The 20,610-nt window shown below is 42.6% G+C and overlaps 1 protein-coding gene and 1 non-coding gene across 3 annotated transcripts; both read left to right on the forward strand.

Moving 5' to 3' along the window:
- Nucleotides 1-119, forward strand: LOC148678974 (5S ribosomal RNA). Its single transcript, XR_015940749.1, has one exon. It is a non-coding gene; the product is annotated as a 5S ribosomal RNA (ribosomal RNA).
- A 2,810-nt stretch (nt 120-2,929) lies between these two features.
- Nucleotides 2,930-20,048, forward strand: LOC148678975 (mitochondrial antiviral-signaling protein-like). 2 transcript variants are annotated; one of them, XM_088638199.1, is made up of 7 exons: nt 2,930-3,632; nt 4,418-4,498; nt 11,403-11,449; nt 12,202-12,334; nt 13,820-14,000; nt 15,154-15,419; nt 16,831-20,048. In XM_088638199.1, exons 4-7 carry the CDS (start codon nt 12,212-12,214, stop codon nt 17,656-17,658), a joined length of 1,398 nt encoding a protein of 465 aa, XP_088494325.1. In that variant the 5' UTR covers nt 2,930-3,632; nt 4,418-4,498; nt 11,403-11,449; nt 12,202-12,211; the 3' UTR covers nt 17,659-20,048. The 2 variants fall into 2 exon arrangements, with proteins under 2 accessions (XP_088494325.1, XP_088494324.1); XM_088638198.1 differs by lacking the exon at nt 4,418-4,498 and having other exon boundaries at nt 2,931-3,632.
- Nucleotides 20,049-20,610: the final 562 nt, after the last annotated feature.

Genomic DNA, 20,610 nt, shown 5'->3' on the forward strand with positions numbered 1-20,610 from the left:
GCTTACGGCCACACCACCCTGAACACGCCCGATCTCGTCTGATCTCGGAAGCTAAGCAGGGTCGGGCCTGGTTAGTACTTGGATGGGAGACCGCCTGGGAATACCAGGTGCTGTAAGCTTTTGCTCTCCCGGCCAGCAGGGGTCGCCTATTATATACAGTGTATATATATGGTAGTTTATACAGTGTAATGCGTACGTGGTGTGAACTACTTTAATCACCATGTTTGTTGAACAAAAATACAAAACTTTAAAAAAATTATCTTTAATCATCAAAATTTTAAAATTAAAAAACATTCAAAAAAGTTACATTAAAACACATTATACAGTGAATTACATTATTTACAAAAATACATTACATTCATATATGCGTTTGCTACATAATTTTACAATTAATTTTGCAATTCCTATCCTTAATCACACACAAAACACTGTCCAACCCTCCAAGTGCTCTTGAAAAATTTCCTACTTGTGAGTTAATTTATGAAGAGTACATTCAACACAGAGTCCTGATGAAATAATCGATAACTTTAAAAATTACTACAACATCACTAGTAAAAGTTTATTTTTTCCTATTCTTATGACCACTTTTGCCAGACCGAACAGGAAATCTGTTTTATTCTTGCAATATTTCACCCCGAAGATAAATACAGTTTCATTGACTAGAACGCCCAACCCAGAGAAAATGTCACGGGACAGAGAAGCTCGAAAGACAGGGCAGCCAGTTCCTGACAGAGCCATCGATGTACACCAGATTGCCTGACCTGCTGGTGTGATCGTCGCAGTTCCGCACGGGCTCGTGCCCTCCGCCAACCGTTCCGCCCCCCAACACCTGGGGCGCGAACCCGGGTCCCTGCTACACGCAGTGAGGGCACTGACGTCACCGTATCCGAACGAGCTCGGCTACACTGGGTGAATTGAGAAAGTGAGGACATTGCTCGTGGCGGAGAGGGCCTGTTGGTGTTTATGAAGGGCATTATGTCCATGAGAATGCCTTGTTCGTGATAGCACTGTACTGTCAACACTGATGGGGGTCTAAACCTTAATCCCGTGGAACACCTTGGGAACTGCAGGGGGGAATCATACGACTGGCAACGCCACAGCTGCTTCTGCCCAGCTGTTCGTCCAAGGGCCAGCGGGTACTCGACCCCAACTCCCAGCAGGTCCTCAAAGCACTACACAGTGTCCAACGTCTTGGCTTTACAGCTAACTCCAGGTCTCTGTTTGTTCAAGTCGGGGAGAACTGTTAGTTGATGGAATGGATCTGTGGCATTCCCAGACAGCTGGACATTAGCGGATGCATTCTGTGATTTGTGCTTGATTTCCTGTACCATGTCTATATGCTGTCAGTAGTTACCTTCTATAGATAAATATATTTTGATTATAGAGAGTCTCATCTGAAGGACATTACCTCTTTACAGTAGAGTATCCTCATCACTGTACTGGGGCATTAGAACCCACACAGACTGCAGGGTGAGCACCCCCTCCTGGCCCCACTAACACCTCTTCCAGCAGCAACCTTAGCTTGCTGGAATGGTCTAAGAACATCGAGGCCATCTATAAGAAGGGACAGAGCCGACTTTACTTCTTGAGGAGGCTCAGGTGTGTAGTAAGATGCTACATATGTTCTATCAGTCGGTGGTAGCGAGCACCATTTTCTATGCAGTGGTATGCTGGGGCTCTGGGATTAGAGCAGTGGATTCTAAAAGGCTGAACAAGCTCATCAGGAGAGCAAGCTCTGTCATTGGGTCTGACCACTACCTTGGAGGTAGTGGCTGAGAGGAGAATGATGTCCAAACTAGAGGCCATCATGGACAACTTCTCCCATCCCCTCTATGACAGGCTTGCAGGAATGAAGAGCACGTTCAGCAATAGACTGATTCATCCACGGTGCGACAGGGAGCGCTACAGGAGGTCATTCTTGCCTTCTGCCATAAGACTGTACAACGCCTCCACCTTGCGTCTGGGCAGAGGCAACATTGACAGTGACCTGTTTCTGGACTGAACGCATCTACACATCTACTGCAACATCTGTTCTCTTTCTTTTCTTTTCCCGTTTACAACCGTTTTTTGTGCAATATATGCCAGGGACCTGTGCAAGACATTTATATCTATATTTATATTCATATGTGTGATACAATTTTTCTGCATACTGTTCTGTTCTAGTTTGTTCTTTGTGTGTCCAGACTGTGAGTAACTCTTTTAGTGCACCCCTCACTGTACTGATTGTATTGTATGTATTGTACTATTATTATTATTGTATCATTCGTTACACTGTTGCTGTGTTGTCTGTGTAAAGCTGCTGTTGCACTGCAATTTCCCTCACGGGATCAATAAAGTATCTGTCTTTCCCAGGAGATCTCCCATCCAGGTCACACCTGCTGAGCTTCAGTGGTGGGACAGTTGTGAGTGGGAGGGTGATATGGCTGCTGGCAATATTTGTAGAACTGTGCTCCTTGAATCCAGTACACACTTGCTCTCCATCACAGAAATGTGGACTTGGAGGAAGGGCTCAGCGTGCAGGTGTGAGAGTTGGGACATGGTCTTAGTCTGCCATGGATTGCTATATATGAGACATTATCAGATGTTTCCTAGAAATCTACATATACAGTATCATATTCTCCATCAAGATTTTTTGCTGTTCAAAGAAATCTAGTAAGTTCATTAAGGAAGATTTGCACTTTCTTAACAGATGCTAATTATACCCAATATTGCCGTCATATGTATAATCTTGTCTGGCTGTAGTTTTTGTAGCTTCCTGGTTCGGCTTTTTCTGCCTTTTTAGCGAATGATTTTCCAAACAGTAGAAACAGCTATCTTAGGTGCCTAATCCAAAGACAGGAGGATAAACTGGCGAATGAGAAGAGACCAGCCCTGCTTGGTCATTTGTTAGCTGGTAGAAAACCGGTTCCAGATTTTCCTGAAACTTTTCCAGAGAGTCACTTTCAGCGTGGCTGGGTCACCTTTTCTACATTACCTCGCTCTTTTGGTGAAGTGCTTCCTATGCCGTGTTGCTAGCCATTATTTCACTGCTGAGCTCCAAGACAGCCCGTTGCCTTGCGCGTTTTCGTTCACTCATCTTTTCGAGATACCTTTTCTTTTGCGCCACTACCCCGCGATTCAAACTGAAAAGAAAAGAAATAACCACGAAGCCCCACAACTCAGGGGCGTATACTGGTCTCTTTAAACTAGTCCTGGTTAAATGTTCGCTTCTGGTCCTCATGAATAAATCCTGGCATGGGTGCTGGAGGTCACTGAGAATTAAAGGTCACCTTGTGGGGGTTTATGGGTCGATTCTTGTGGGGGGTCGGCTCCTTGTTTTCTTACCTTGCACCTTGCAACTTATTTGTCTCTTCGAGGTTCTCGAGAACCGTAATACTTTTACAGAGCTAAACATTTTGTTCGCAGCCGCCGGAAACTTTCCAGGAAGGTTACATTCGCTTGTCCTTAACCTCGAGGCTCACAACAACTTTTGACCGACAGCAGCCTGCTCCACTCCCACGCCTCAGCCAGACGGCAGGAGCGCTGGGCGGGGCAAGAGAGCGCCGCGGCTCGGGCACGGGCAAAGTCACAGCTCCGGGCGTCTGCCAGCATCAGGCGAGCAAGTCTTCGCGTTGCTCTTCGGCTCTTGTAAGGTAGGAGATCATGAACAAAACGCGACTTCATTCATATTGTCTTTTAATGCTGCCGGACGCACATTTTCGAAAATGATTTCCGCAGTTAATTTCAGTTTATGTAGTTGACAGTGTGTTCCCCCCCCCGAGTACGTCGGGACCGGCTGTGCGTTTTCTTACTGTCAAACTGTAAAGTATATTGTTTTTCTCTATTTGCAAATTTCAACAGTTTTAAGTTGGGCGGTTACAAGGGCATTACGGGCGCCCGACATTTCGGGAGACAAGGTGGCAGTGATTTAATTCCGATATGCTGGCGTTAATAATTAAAAATAATCTAATAGGACCTTAGGAACCTATGATATTCTAAAGGTTTATGAAACAAGTTTCGATATCATTGTACGGAAAGGAAAACGCTAACATTTAGCTGTGAGTAGTAATGTTCGCTAAAGTCGCCACCAATATAAAATATACTTGTTTATATAGCAAACTGCAGTTTTACTTAGTTCTGTAGGCTATTAAGTAGCGGGTTCCAGGTGTATCAGATTAGATCCCATACTTACTGTACATAGCAGAGAGTACAGCAGCAGGTTCTCCCAAAAGAAACTACTGAATCAGTTTTCATGTTCCTTATTTCCCCTGAAGTTCCTTCTTCAAAATTAATATTAGACGGCTCCGCAAACACTCGATTTCACGAGAGAAGGCCACTTGTCTGTGCAAAGAGAGAACTCTTAGCTGAGGACTTATTTTGAGGTGCTGTAAAAATAAATACGCAGTTGAGCTTTGAACTTGAACTTTTTTTTTCTCAGGGCCAGGTTGTCATTTTAACACGCTTCAATGCCAAGAGCAGGTGTACGGTAGCAATATTTTTACAGCTTCGTAAGACTCAGGTAAAGAAACACTGGTATTGACAGTGCGCAAGTAGCGCAAAAGAGGGAGAGGGAAGAGGGAAGATGTGGGGGGAAGATGACTACAATGACGGATGGAGCGCCTATTGTACATCTGTTCCGCCAATGAAAAGAAACTCTTGACATTCCCTGATCTTATTTTTGACGAGAGCAGCCAATTTGCTCTACAGTATATTAGGACATTTGCTTAGTTGCTCGAGGAGAAAAACATGTAATGCAGTTCAAATTAAATGAAGCCCTGATAATGTGGCACACGACGTTATTTTTTTTTCCTGGTGCGTTCAGAATTCAGATTAATGTTTAAGACTGCCAGGGGGTTTTAGAATTCAGCCGGTAGTCAGGTTGGTCCTGTTCGCTTTATTGCAAATGTTATTGTTTCGACAGCAATAAAGCTTACTGCACCGTGGTGCTCATTCAACTTATGGAATCATTCCAGGCTGCTACCGTTTTTAAGAATATAAGCTTCCATGACCACCCAGAAATGTCAGAATTTTAATTAGCAGTTTACAGTACTGTTGCATTTGTTCTAACCTTGAATCAGTTGTTTCCTCTTGAAATCCTCACTGATCCTCGGTTTCTGTTCCTTGCGAACACCGGTGTTTTCGTATGACAGTGCTTCTTGCATGATCAAGCATGTTTCTCTCTGTTGCTTCTGTGCCTTGAAAATCACAGACTGTTTTAGCTTTTTGTGGCATCTTAGTCGCTGACCCTATTAGGTGAGCAACGAAAGAACCTCTTTCAAAGAGTCGGTCACAATATTTTTATATTGCTGAAGTTTGTGGAATAATAGTTGATAAATTAAAGGGTAATCTCTGCACCACACATAGGCATAGTGATGAGCACATCTGCCTTTTACAGTATCTCTGGGGTCCTGGGTTAAATTTGGGGATACCATATTTTTGTAGTTTGCATTTTCCACCTGTGTTCCTGTGGAATTTTCCTAGATATTCCAGTTTACTGCCACCTTCCAAAGGAATACAGGTTGGGTTTCACAAGTTATTTCAAACTGTTTTCCTGGCCTTTGCTTCCCAATGCCTGTTAGCTGACTGTATTTGTTGTGCTCTGGTCACAGGTGCAGAGTGGAAGACTACCAATGTTTATCAAAACAATATTCCACACCTATCACTGTGTGTGAGTCAATTAAAAGCGCATAATTGAGATTTCTCCTGGTGTCTCTTGCTCTTTGCAACAGTTAGCCTCAACAGATATTTTATTCAAGTGTCATCTGCACACATCCAGACTTTATCTTCAGAACCCTTTGGCTCAGAAATATGGAGAATGGTGAAGTACAGCAAACTGAGACCTGCCCTGCCCTGTGGTTGAAATAACTGAATGAACCAAGTCCGTGCTTGTAGCACTGTTGTTACCAACACATCTTTTTTTTTCAGCTCTTATCATTTCTGTTCATGACATTGAAAGTAATTCAGACAGAGTGTTTTTAAGTGTCAGAGTGGCTCGAACGCTGTGTGTTTGTGTTGTAGAATTCTTTTCAGTTAGTGGTTAATTTTCTAACACAGGAAAATGGAATGAAATAGCTGGATGGATTCCAGCTTTCTTAATGCACTCTTGCTTGGGTAAAAAAACAACCTGAGTACGTGTTTCCATTCAGAGTTGCTTTCATAGTATTAGTCCGTCCCCAGTCCCTATTTGTAAGTTTAGTGAGAATAAAACCACAAAATTCTATCTGCAGTACAATGTAAATTCTGAACTATGTGCATGGTATATACAGTATATACTCAATTTAGTTGAGTAGCTAAGGTGGCTTAGTAGCTTAGGTGGCTGTGTCTGTGGCTGGCAGGTTGCTGGTTCGTATCCCACGGCCAGCAGAGGAATCCTACTCCATTGGGCCCCTGGGCAAGGCCCTTCACCCCAACTGCTCCAGGGGTGCTGTATAAATGGCTGACCCTGTGCTCTGACCCCAAGCTTCTCTCCCTGTCTGTGTGTTTTATAGAGAGCAATTGTATATAATTCTGTGATTATATACAATACCTATATGAAATATATGTAACAATTGTTTTAATTAACCTTTATGATCATTTATTTGGGGGGCTGAGAGTGAACCTTTGGAAAGAAGGAGTTAAGCTTTGCTGTAGTTTGTTACAGCAGTGAACCAGCACATCCTCAGAGCAGAGCTACAGTAGCGAGCATGACTGTGGGAGAGCTCTCTCTGTCTCTCTGTTACCTGCTCCTCGATGAGCTGAGATCACGAACACGTACTAACAGGATCTCAGTTTCCTATGTTGAGAAACGTGAAATGTTGTTTCCAGCCACATGTCTATGCACATCTGGGATCTGCCTGCAGAATGCGGGCTGGCCTTAGAGGTGACCACCTTATTTAATTTGAGGCACACAAAAACACAGCATTCAGGTGTAATGAAATTTCGGAAACTTTTTTTGCCTTCATTTTGTTTCATTGTAAAGATATGGAATGGAAAGGGCTATATAAAATAAAAATTATACTGTATCACCCCGCAACTCACAACTGGCAAACTTCTGAAGTTCAGCAGGTGTGAGTCTGGTCAGTAGCTCGGAAAGCTCAGGTTGCTGCTGGAAGATGTGTTAGTGAGGCCAGTAGGGGGCGCTCACCCTGTGGTCTGTGTGTGTCCTAATGCCTCAGTGTAGTAAAGGGACTCTATACTGTAGACAGGGGACCTGCCTTCGGATGAGACGTAAAACTGAGGTCCTGACTCTCTGTGGTCATTAAAAATCCCAGGGCGTTTCTCGGAAAGGGTAGAGGTGTAACCCCGGTGTCCTGGCCAGATTTTCCCCTGGCCTTTACTTTCATGGTAAATCCTAATAATACCCATCTATGAACTGGCTTCATCACTCTCCTCCCCACTGAGAGCTGCCGTGTGGTGAGTGTACTGTGAGCGCAGTATGGGCTGCTGTCGCATCATCCAGATGGGGCTGCACACCGGTGGTGGTGGTGGAAGGGAGTCCCCATGACCTGTAAAGCGCTTTGAATGAAGTGTAGAGAAAAGTGCTATCTTAAGTGTAAGGATGTGATTTTTTTTACTTGTTTGATAGGTTGCTCCGTGAACGGACTGCAATTATGAAGGATCTGCCACTAGAGGCCACCAAAAACACGCATGTAGTAAAAGTTCACATCCTGAGAATTATTCTGTAATTCTATAAATACATAATAGTTTGGAAAACTGCGTTCACGTGGGTTCTTTATTGGTTTATTTGTAAGTAAGTGTCACTGGGGGCTGTAGGTAATGGCAGTCACTCTGTTCTAAAGGTTTTTGTTTGTTGAAAAGTCTTTTGTCAGAATAGGTGGGATCTTCCACAGCTGCCTTGAACAACACAACAGTCGGCTACACACTCACCCTGATATCTCCACAGTCTTACGGCAAGTCTGCAAATATCCGAACAGCATTCATCAGTGCACACCAAACTTCAATACTGTCTTGGCAGCAGATGTTCACATGGCCTCTGGCCCACTGAAGATGGCACCTTTCTCTTGTCCAGAGGGAGCAGAAGGCCTCCTGCTGATGTGTGTGTTTTCTTTCCAGGAATTTCTTGTGCTGCTGTAGAGCCACTGATGTCAGAATAGGATCCTTTGCCAGTGGAGTGACAGACTGCCCTCCAGGCTGTGGCCTGTCCCTTACATGCTGATGACCAGCTACAGTTTACTATTTTCGAATAGCTGTTGAAATGCATACTCGTTACCAATTAATTTAGTCAGTTTTAACTTGACTCCAGTATCACACATGAAGCACTTAGCATTGCTCTGAAATCATATGACTTGGGCTCCGTATTTTTTCTCCTGGACGCATAAACTAACAGGCTCACACTTCACTTTAAAATGAAATTTAAATGACATTTGTATGTTTTCCATTTCCATTGTACACCGCTCTTGTTTTAAATTCTTTTTTTACTGAGTTTGCAGAGTTCATGTTAAAGGTTTTGAATCTTTTGCTTGACATTTAAGTTTTAGTTAGAGGGCGCGCAGCTGCCCCGTGGTAAATGATGAACGACATGGAAAACAAGTCCTTTAATAGGATATATTTCTATTACTTGGCAGAGCTTATCTCTTCGGAGCATTCCGAGGGCATGAATTGTTCCCCTTGGCACTAAATAATAAACAGTGTGTTCCAGAGTGAAATGAATGTGATCTTGAACATGGCCTGTGGATATTGTTTAACATTGTGTATTTTGGAAAACTGTAGGATGCAAAAAGTAACACAATCCCATAATGCTTTCGAGCGTCATTCCTCTTCTGAGCAGCCCGTTGGTACAGTGGGTTAGATGATAGGGGTTCTGTCTAGGTGATCTGAGTTCAATAGCCAGTTCGGGCACAATTGTTTGAGGGGGCGGAGCAGTGGCTCTGTGGCTGGAAGGTTGCCGGCTCGTATCCCGCAGCCGGCAGAGGAATCCTACTCTGTTGGGCCCCTGAGCAAGGTCCTTAACCCCAACTGCTCCAGGGGTGCTGTATAAATGGCTGACCCTGCGCTCTGACCCCCAGCTTCTCTCTCCCTGTCTGTGTCTGTGTGTCTCATGAAGAGCAAGCTGGGGTATTGGAAAAAATGAATGCCTAATGCAAGAAACTGTATGTGGCCAATAATGTGATCTTATGTTATCTAACTGGAGCGGTTTTAGGGACACCAGTGTAAAATACCACGCCCCTCCACAGAAACTCACTCTTGTCCCGTCTGGAGACGGCCTGTCACAAGCACAGGGAGACAAGAACCTGGCCGTCATGAAGGAGAGGAAGAGATAAGAAGGAATGGCCTGTGGTATTTATCACTGTTCGTGATGTAGTTCTAGATGACATCACAAGTTCACGCAGCAGAAGGGATCTGAAAATACCGACACTATTTGAAAAAAGTTTTCTGTTTTTCCAGTAGTGCGTTCAGTTTTAGGCGGGTGGTTGTTAATGGAAGCACACAACAGCAGTTCTGTATTGTATCACAGGGCAACCTGTGCAAAAATGTCAGCATCAGCAATCGTCAATGAAGTCCGAATAATCACATTAGTATTGATGCAAACTTCCAGACTCGAACTGTGTCTAGAAGAAACCTGTCTAGAACTGTGTCCAGGTTGGGGGTCACATGCTCTCTAGTTCTTTATTGCTATGGAAACCAGGATGAGCTCTGGTCTGAGCTGAGCTGTAATGGCTCTGTTATGGACTTTCACCTTTTTGCTTGTAAATATCTAAACAATCAGACTGATTAAGACAGTGATTAGATTTCAAACTCCCATTTAAGGTTAAAACTGAAAACCTGGCATTTGTACTGAAAAGTGAAAAGATATCACAGATCTCTGGGAACCGAGTGACAGACTCCTGGTCCTAGTCTGAAAGAATGTAAATTATTGCAAACATGTAACAAGTCTTAAAGACAACAGTTTTTAGGACCACACTCTTTTCTTAGGAAATAATTATGCACAAGGTTAAGTTAGTCATTCAGATGTTTAGGATTGTATGTGTTCTGTAGTATGCACTTTGCTTTCTGGGTCTTGTTTTATATCTCATGTAATACTGTATAAGAGGTTCTTTTAAAAAAGGCAAAAGTCTTTTAGCAGGTCTGGTTCAGCACTGCTCTTAGTGTCTTGGCCTGAGATCTGAACTTCTGATTTAAATCAGAGGTCAAAGCCTGATTTGAATGTTTTTTGGAACATGATTAAAATGATAAACACATTTATTATTTCCTTTGGAAAATAAAAACAGTTTTATAAAGATCCCCAAGAATGGGTAAAAATTAGAAAGCACACAATTTCACTGGCTTTCCTAAACGCAGATTATCCATATGAGTGACACAGAGTTAATTTGCTTGAATCTTGCTCAGACCTCTTTAATATGTGCCCTCCTTTGTCATTTTCACACATGTAGCCATTCTTTTACAGCTTTATCTCTTTCCATGATATATGGGTTCTATTTTAGAGACCGAAGGGTTTTCAACTTCTTTTCCATAGAGGACAAAAAAGCAAAAGTAACTGACTTTTGTACATAATGAGTTGATAACAGTTTTGCTTTAGCAGTAAAGTTGTTTTGTGTTCTGTTTTAGGAAAATAATAAATCTTGCAGAGAAAATGAACTTTCGAATCATATCTGAACTCACCCACAAGCACTGGCTGTGTGGTCAAACGTGTATCCACAGAATTTTATGTATTTATAAATCTCTTGTATTTTTCTTTCAAAAGTCAGAACATATCTAGAAACTACTGCAAAGAGTAGACATCCAGCTAAGGTTTTTAGATAACTGTTCTGTAAGAATGCTTTGTGAACACCCAGTAGACTTTTACATCTTGAATGCCATTGATATAAAAAAACCTAATCTAAGATATATGATAAAATAAAAAAAATTACTTCAAGAAAAGTAAAAGTATAGATTTCAATTGGGGTGCAACAGCCCTGAAAATTCAATGGTCTGCACAGAATATGATCATCATTATGATAAATACTTGACAGATAAGAATAGCCAACAGTCAATATTGTCTAAAATGCTTGACAGACTCCTGAATTGATCTGTATTACTTCTGAGTATTCTGAGGAATTTCATCATTCGTATTTCTTGTGAAAGTGAAAGTGCAACTTTAAAAAAAGGTGAAAACACAGTGCTTTGTCAGCTTCCCCTGAAAGGGATTTCCCACTTTCATGGTGAAGCGGGCCAGACTTCCTCTTGATGGAAACCCCCATTAATCTGTACTGTCATTCTTATGAACTGTAACATAGACTGCAGTAGCGAGAGTGGTGTGCTGTGCCTGCCCACACTTATAAATCACTGTGAAATCACTCTGCAGCTGGCAGTAAGAGACACATAATGCTGTGAGTCATCTCTGATTGTCCTATCGACTGCTTCAGACTATAAATGCATATTGCTGAGACTTGTGAACAGTCAACAGGATCCATTACAACTGAAAATTACTTTTATTGTTTTTCCAGGAACAGTATAACGTGTCTGCACAATATAAAAACAACTTGACTTACAGGTAAGAGTACAGTAGTTTTTGACAGATTTATGTTGTTTATTTTTATCTGAGATTTAGATGTTTAATGACATCCTAGAGATTATTTGCACAAATCATTATAGCTTTTGTTTCCTTGTTCCATAGTGCTATAGTTACCTGTTAGGATGCAGATCACAAATGTTAAAATGTAGAAATGAATGAATTGATAGAATAGTAGGTGTGTCTCCTTTATCAGATGACATAATTGGTGTTTGGGGGAAATGTGACAATTCCGCCAATGTTATGTTTTTTTCTCCAAGAATATTTTGTGCAGGAACCTGAAATTCAGTATTCTTCTGCAACAAGAAATATCAGTAAATGGAAAATCACTTTTATTTGAACACATACACTAAGGAATGCACTTTAATAGATTCTGGGGAAGTCCATTGTTCATGTCTGTGGATAGTACTGAGCTGATTTTTTTTGTGCTTTCTGATTTGTGAGGTTCCCTTGGTGTCACCGGCTCACAGGCAACACCTGAAATAAATGTGAGGCTTATTGTTGTGCATGAAACTAAATCACCTTTACTTCCGTATAGCTGCTACTTCTTGATCTTCATCACTCTGCATTGGTTCAAATCTGATATCTGCCTTTTGTGTTCACTGGATCTGATGCATGGAGGGAGGTTTGCTAGTTACTCATTGGGAGTAAAAAGCACCACTTGTGAAAACGAATCATCTTTGGATGATGAATTGGCAATTACATGGTCATTCAACTTTGTGTGATTTTTTTAGGTAATTCAGAATGACTTTGGCAAGCGATAAGCTATACAATGACTACCTGCGGAGGAATATGGCGCGGTTTGTGTCCAAAGTCAAAGTGATGAACATCCTGCCTCATCTGTCCTGTCTCACTGACTCCGACAAGGTGAGTTTTTCTTCATGTAATATGGTAACATTGATCGTATGGACTTTTGTCAGCAGATTGTTATTAATATTTCAGATTTTATTGAGAGCTATACAGTATTTATTCATCTACTGTAATGTATAAGGTGCTGTTTAGATTTTAGATGGGGGAATAGATATCTTTGCTCTGTGCAATGGCAATGATAGCATTCTGCAAATAAAGTCAAGAAAAGAAATTGTAAAAAGAAAAGAAATCATGCACTCTCAATTTATTAATTCATTTTTGCATGGCAAAAAATATTGCCATGCAAAGGGAAATTAATAAATTCTGGAAGACCTTGTAGAGTTTTCAATTGCATTTTTGTTGAATTTAATTTATTTAGATTACTTGCACTTTTACAGATATGCAGATTGTGCATGACTCTTTCTTTTGCATGTTATGAACATTAACTCTGCTTGCTGACCTTTTCTAGTCTGACATTTTTTAGGTGTGACCTCAGTTGTATTTTAAAACCAGAGTCAGTGATATAATCTAGCTGTGTTTTTGAGACCTATTTTCATTTATGTAAATAATATAAAACAGATCTTCAGTTTAAGACTAAATAAATAAGAACTGGAGTCTTAGACCTGCTGAGGTAGCTCTGACATATGTAATGATAAGAAGTCATTGGAACTGTGTCCAAAACACACATTAATAAAAAATGTTTAATATTGTTTAATACCAGAAAACTGTGAGCCTTCACTGGGTGTCATAATATCCTGCTCTTGCATGAAGGATAGCTTGTAATTTTCCACATTCATCAACATCACCTTCTGCACATCCCAGTTCACCAAACACAGCGATGCCAGATAGTGACTCAGAAAGACTGCAGGCCATCATTTCAAAATGAACTGAAGAAATTATTAACCCGAAGCAAAGGAGATACTATGGGCCCAGTGGGTCAGCACACATAAACAAACTTGGAAGTTCTTTCTTCAACTAAGAGTTAATCTTTTCCCTTGCCTGCATGTTTAATTTTTGTTGGTCAGCAAATATCCAGCTAGGCTGTAAGAAAATGCTCAGAAACCCCCCTTTTATACCTTTTTACTTAGGGAGTTCTGACCCAGTCCGAAACCTGAAAGAGTGTGAAGAGCACTGTATTGGAAACTAACCCAAATCATCTATAACTATCAGTGTCAGCAATGCACCTATAAGGAACATTAATATTCACGTTGGTGCAGGGTTATTGTAGCGAATTCGGGTTCTCGGGCTTGTGCCCTCACCGATCCTGCCCCAGCTCGTCCCTCACTGCATGGGCCCGAACCCGGGTCTCCGGCATCGCAGGGGGTCTTGCCGGCTGAGCTAAAGAAGACCCTCCTCAGCCCGGGAGGCCAAGGTCCCTGTTATGCGCAGGGGTGTATTCGTTACATTGTGGTTTCTGTTTTATGAACTGTCTGATTCTAAGATGATCATTTCTTGTACTAAGAAGTGCTAAAATAGGCCTGTGTTATACACCTATGTCTGAAGGAGGAAATCACAGCCAAGAGGGAGAGCGCGGGTAATTATATTGCCATGCAGTTGCTTGTGGATTGCCTCAGGAGAAGAGAAGACTGGCATGTTTTTTTCATTAATGCTCTTGAAGAGGATAACCACCCAAGTCTCGCTAAAGAGCTCAGGGATGAGTATGAGTCTCTTCAGGCCTCCAACTGTAAGTATATTTAGCCTAATATTTACTTAGATTTACATTGAAGAGATATCCGTTTGCTGTAGTTAAATCCTGTCGTCTGCGATTCGGCACTTTAAATAAATGAAGTGTAGCTTGTTTTTTGGCCACTAATGATTAGAGGAGTTAAGACGCGTAACTCCCAGTTCTGTGACTTGAGATAGACGTGGCACATGAAAGCTCCAGTCTTTATTCGTGTTTTTCTTCAACAAGGCAACACGAAACAAAATGTCTGCTCCAAATACAAGTCTACCCAGACGTTCCCGAAACACCAACGCACAAGTCTAGCTCCTTCAGCCTGTCGGTGCAGGACATTCCTTGACAGTGCGAAACACATCTGGCTGCTGTTCTCCCGACTGATTCGAGAGCAGCCATGTCTTTTTTGTGTAATAGAAACCAAAACACAGCCTTCTAAATTTTAGCTGTCTGTTGCATTTTTGTGCGATGGGTGCTGCAGAACAACTATAAGCAGCCCCCTCCCCCCGTTGGTTGTGTGCTAAAACAATAAAATGATTTATGAAATCTACAACACCAGGAGTCTGAAAAAAGCCACCAAAATTATGTCTGACCCCACTCACCCCAGTCATAACTTGTTTGTTCCCCTACCATCTGGCAGAAGGTTCCAGTCACTCCAGTCGCACACAACTAGACTCCAAAATAGCTTCTTCCCCAGAGCTGTCAAGTTGGTGACGCCCCCACTCCCTCCCATCATACTATGATCTCTACTCACATCTTCCTGTACCCACAGTGACTGTACTCCTACACCACTACATACACGACAACTGAATGTACGCCGAAATCATACTTAAAACTGTACTAGTTGTACTGTTTATTAATCGCCGTATTACTTTTGCGGTCCTGTTTGTATACTTTTCTCTGTTTGTGTGTTTGCACAGTTTTTGACCATTTTGCACTGGCACCATACTGTTGTTTTCACTGTTATTGTTATTATTATTTTCTGTCTATTGTCTTGTCTGCTGTTCTACAGTACATACTGTATATACTGCACCTGAGAGACTAATGCGAAACACTTTTCGCTAAACTGTGCACCAGTGTAAGTATAATGACAAATAAAGTTGAATTGAATGACGACCAAATCTAACCCGAAGGTGGGACTGCCCCCTCTCCCGCCCTGCAGGTGGCGGGGTTGCTCCTCCCCCTCAGCGCTCAGCTGCCACTGTCCCGGAGGACACAAGCCAGGCCCCGGCCGCGCACAGCGACACACCTGCCCAAGTGGACCGGCCCTCTGTCCCTTCCCATCCTCTCCCTGTCCCTGTCCAGCTGCCGGCTTCCCGCTCGGAGGAGCTCAGCCTGCCCTCGGCGCCTGCGGAAGTGCGGCCCCCCGTCAAAGACAGTCTCTCTCCTGCGCCGGAGATGGGCACTCCTGCGAGGAGCTCCAGTGCGGTGAGCCAGGTTCAGTCTCCCTTCTCTCTGCCCTCGGCTCGAGCTGCTCTCGCATGGCTTCGCATCGTTCGGTCGTATGGAACGAGTTGCTCAGTCTCGGTGAGATGCCGAGAAGAACGTGCGAACTGTTGCAATCGAGAGGAGGAGATCTGATCCATCTGGCCTCCAGACTGGCCAGCGCTTGTCGTTAATAGATTAAGCTGCCCACTCAGGCGTCAAGAAGACGGCTGGGAAGCTTTTCCAGACTCCCCCCACCCTTTGAGGAAAGAAGTGCCTCCTGTTCTTGGTTGCACCAACACATATTTTCTGCTTGTGTCTGGTTCACGCTACCCTTGGATCAATGAGCTATTAATTAACAAAATGATCAATTAGCCTCTACCCAAGGGGCCAGATGAGCAGAATTGTCTCCTTGTTTGTAACTTTCCTTATGTTCTTATTGTTCTAGTAAACAAAATAGGATGTAAATTCATATGCATTGAAATTAAACATCAAAAGATGCAATGGCATTTTTACTAACATGACCAAGTTTCAACTTTCATTAAACGAAGGCAGGCTCAGTGAGAGATTAAGACAACACAAATGTGTTCTCCTTGACATATTATGTCCTGTCAAATCCTCGACTCCTTTTGACACGGTCAGTTGAGTCCACACAGGCAGCAGGGAACCGATACGCGAAACAGCCCTTCCTAAAGGTGCTCGTCCTGAGTCAGGACCCATGTTGGGCAGCACGTTAAAGACACCCTACCAGACTGCACACTAATTCAGCAGTCAGCTCTGAGCCAGTCGTGGAACACCTCCTGGCAACAGCTCGTGAGTAGGCACAGCCTGTATTTGAACCAGCAACCACTTAGCTGTAGGACGTTTCCTGCAGTTGCAAATCATCATCCACATCAAAGCTGCTGTCATTACTGTGCCTTTCGTGTCCTGACTCTTCCCGATGAGGGTTTATGTGGGTTCTTGCCCTGGTGTGATGTAATTTGCTTAGCACTGTCATTGGAGGACTGAAAGTCAGAAGTTGCCATTCTTGCTTCAAAGTTTATCACGTCATGTTTGCTTTTAACCTGTTAAGATCTGCTCCCCCATTTGATAACATGCCTAGAGAGCAGTTGCTTGTCTGTGTTAGTGTCAAACCCTGACGCAAGTAGCTGTAATGATATTTTATAAAGCACCTTTCCACCACCCGGCTGTTTTGTATCATCCAACACACCTCACAGTAACTCCACACTTTAAATTTAGTGAGTGTTTTCCGTGACACAATTTTAGGGTTAAACACAAAAATAATTATTGCACAAAATGTGAGTTTTAGTATGTGCATTCTGCTGTCGGCATTCATTATGATATTATTGCTGAACTGACTTGTAAGCTAATAATTGAATCTGTTGTGTCTAATCCTGTGTCGCAACTCTTTAAGGCCGAGATGTACGAAGTCCATACAAACCTGACCCAGGGCACCCCAGGTCTGGTGATCCCTCAAGTGAAGACAAGACCAGCTGCCATCGATGCCACTACCATTCCCCTCTTCCCATCAAGCACTGGGGCTTTGGCCAACCCATACGATGGCGAGTTCCTCAGTAAACCTGGGACACTGCATTCATTTGTTCATGCACAGGTTCTTCATGCTGCAAACGACCAGGTGGATCATCCTCCAATCCCAGAGGAGCCCTTTTCTGTTCCTTCTCATCATCTCGAGAGGAGTTCAGGCCACATCTCCTGCTCTGATTGTAACCAGTCTGCTGGTGCCCCTGGAAATGTCTCCATTAAGGAGCCTTCTCACAACGAGCCTGAAGAGAATCACTTCTCGTCCTTTGGGGATAAGAACTTCACCATAAATCCGCAAGTCATCCAGGGTGGAGTTCCACCTCTTTGTATGCCTCAGGAACCTGAGGTTCCAGGGAAGAATGGGAGTGAAAATGCGTTATGGCTGGATAATGACCTGGAGGAACGTTCGCCTGTCTCTGATGTCAGGGAGAATGAAATGCATCTCTCTCAAGTCACCTTTGGCGACAATTATGCGGGACACATCTCCCACACGTCTCTGGAGAGATCTCCAGAATCTCTCAGGGGCACCTCAGAGTCTCAGGAGCCAGAGAAGTTGGTATCCCCTCAGAGACAGGCTCTTGAAAGCCACCTGGGAGACTGGGGTCATAGTGCCCATGACCTGCTCGGAAACTACTATGTTCAAGCAGCGGGGGTTGCTGCTCTGTCTACCCTGGTGGTGTGGGGATTCATGAGAAAGTAGTGGTATTTTGAATAAGAAAATAACAACACAGGGGGAACCTGAAACAAGAGGGTGCTGCTCAATTGGAAGAGATGATTGCAAATTGTAGCATTTAAACTAGCTTTCAGACTGCTAAATCTGTGAATTTTCAGGCATTTTAATTTGAGAAAAGTACCAGAGGCTATTTGTTTGTAGCACTAGGATATGGGGACAGAAATCAAATTGTGAAAGACCCTTGTAGCTACTGCACAGTCTGCACGGTCTGAGTTATAGAGCCATAGAGAATATTCTGTTGTGCTGTTGACCTTTGTAGGCCACATCAATGTCTTACTAATGTTAATTTGAAATAGCTCTCTAATGACCATAAGAACATATGAAATGGTTACAAAAAAGAGGAGGCCATTCAGCCCAGTTAGCCCACTTTAATTTGTAATTGGACCTCATTCAGCTTTTTCTTGAAAGGAGTAGGGATTGGCTTCAACACGTTCCACACTGCCTTCACCCTTTGGACAGTGATGTGCTTCCTGATAAGAACAGGTGGAACAATGACCAGGAATCTGTAACTGAACACTTGGCCTTCTTACAGACTGTAACTTACAACACAAAACAGATTTTTTTGAAGAAGGATCACACCTGTTTTTTTCAGAATTTCAGAGGAAAAGCGAAGCTACGCACCAGTTCAAACGCTCTCCCAGTTTTCACTTTCTGGATATGATGGGTCAGAGATTGCAGACTATGTGCAGGACCAAGAGAAGGTGGTTCATCACATTGACTGGATCAACAGGATTTAACAGACAAACAAAATTGAGAAATAATCCCGCAACACAAGATGTGCGTTTCTCTGGGTGACTACTGTATGGTTCAGCATAGGACACTCTTAAATTAATATAATTTGGGTTGCTCAGCATATTTTTTTATTCCTGTGCAAATCCAGTAAATTACTTCACACAATTCTGAATACTGATTTTATGATGAATCTGCACAACTTGGCAAGTAGAATCTGTTGTAAATATAAAATGGAGTATTTTATTTTCTCTGAATAACAGTGACTTGCAGATCTTTAATAAAACAAAATCCTTCTTATCAATTTATCATTTACACTGGTGTACAGAACATACCAGTTAAAATATTTTTTGCTACAGATTTTCATAAAATAAACATACCCTCCTCTGAAAGATACTGAAATATAAAAAATGTACATATATTATTTATAAACTTTTAACAAACTCTTTCTAAAGTCCTGAGGAATTTTTTAAGAAATCACAAAATTTGAGATGAAAGATCTTTTTAGGCTTTTTATTCTTGGTGATGTTTATTTGACTGGATGGTGTTGTGTTTCTATTCTTCTGAATCCATTTACTTCAGAATAACTCAGTTCTGAATAGCACACAGGCCTTTTAGACTCTGCTGTTGAACTTCGACTGAGCCCCGTTTTGCCCGGCTGTATCCATGGGGACCAGCACTATTGGGGGTCACGCTTGTGAGGTGTCAGTGTCTTCTGAGAGGAGGGTCACAAGCTCTCGGTCCACTCTGCAGGGTGACCTGATATGACCTTCACCTCTTTACGTCACTGCGTGTCATCCACTCTCACGCAGCGCTGCTGGGTCCTGACTTCTGTGGATCTTACATTCGCGAAGTCGCTTTCTTGCCATTCAGTCTGGCTGACGTTGTCTTCGACGGAAGAGCACGGAGCAGAGCGGGATGCATCCGAGCCGAAGGTCGGTTAAGCGCAGCTTTCAAATCCGCAGTGCAACAGGCCGGGATAGTGAGACGAGGCTGGCTGGGGAGTGAGCCTCCCCCTGACCTCTGCCCTCTGCCCCCTCCCCAAGTGCCCTCTACCCAGCCTCCGCGTCTCAGCGCGGTCTGGTTTGCGTGTTGTAACCAACGCTTCTGGTCTGTGTCTGTGGTGTGGGGAATGACAGGCCCAGTGGATGGATTCAAGTTGATTAAATTAATTGATAATTATAAGATTGTGATTACTGTTGTTTTAGTTGATTCATATTATTTAACTTAACATAAAGCCAAAGCATTAGTACTTTAATTATCATTGTAGTACATTAAGTGACGGTATAGCGGTGTATCTATTATTAAACGCAAATCACTAATTAAAAAAAACGTGGCAATTGTGTCCACTTATACTCGGTTTAAAAAAAATTCTGCACTTTACATTTGTTTATTGCATACAGTAATTAATTAATTAATTATGTAAAGTGCAGAATTTGTAAAGTGTAGGTCTCTTTGTACAGTATGATCATTCCCTGTTCCATTATTTTAACTCATGCAGTTGTGCTGTATTATTTGCACTAATAAGGGTTTTAAATAAAAGTTTTATTTTGATTAGGTATTGTTTATCTCGAAAGAACAAAGCCGGTGTATTTGAAAATTAAAAAATAAATATCTGAATAAATAAATGTTGTATCGTGTCAGTCTCTTGAGGATCATGCTGTAAGCATCCACATATGAAATGGCAGCAGGTGTTTCACTGGCAGCCCACTGAAGCTTAGCAGGTGTGAGCCTGGTCAGTACCTGGGAAAGCTAAGGCTGCTGCTGGAAGAGGTGTTAGTGTGGCCAGCAGGGGGCGCTCACTGGCGCCCCAGTCTACAGGAGCAATGGGGACACTATAGAGACGTACAGAGACCTTTTGGTGGGCAGTGGCTCAAAAGGGGAGAAGAGGTGCTTTCTGGGGCAGGATTTGTTACACTAGAGTATCCTGGACACAAATCGGTGCCCGCCTGGATTTCCGTGTTTTTTTTAATCTTACAGGAAGTTTGGATTTGACTTCAGAGGCATTATAATATTCACAACCTTGGCAAAACAAATGGTTGTTCATAATTGCTGATTATGTTTATTTAACAAACAAGATATTACACCCCCTCTACTGCACATATACTTTATTTTCCTGATATAACACATCTTAGCAAGAGGACAGAGCAAATAAAAGAATTACCATCTAATTACATGCAATACCAAATG

Source organism: Lepisosteus platostomus, chromosome 1 (assembly GCF_059453375.1).
Source record: "Lepisosteus platostomus isolate fLepPlt1 chromosome 1, fLepPlt1.hap1, whole genome shotgun sequence".
Classification (NCBI taxonomy): Eukaryota; Metazoa; Chordata; class Actinopteri; order Semionotiformes; family Lepisosteidae; genus Lepisosteus; species Lepisosteus platostomus.

Excerpts from the sequence above, each read along its gene's own strand:
- LOC148678975 (XM_088638199.1), top strand. The coding sequence starts at position 12,212 with ATGACTTTGGCAAGCGATAAGCTATACAATGACTACCTGCGGAGGAAT. Across the intron at positions 12,335-13,819 it reads GTCTCACTGACTCCGACAAG|GAGGAAATCACAGCCAAGAG; the intron begins GTGAGTTTTTCT and ends CTATGTCTGAAG. Across the intron at positions 14,001-15,153 it reads GTCTCTTCAGGCCTCCAACT|GTGGCGGGGTTGCTCCTCCC; the intron begins GTAAGTATATTT and ends CCCGCCCTGCAG.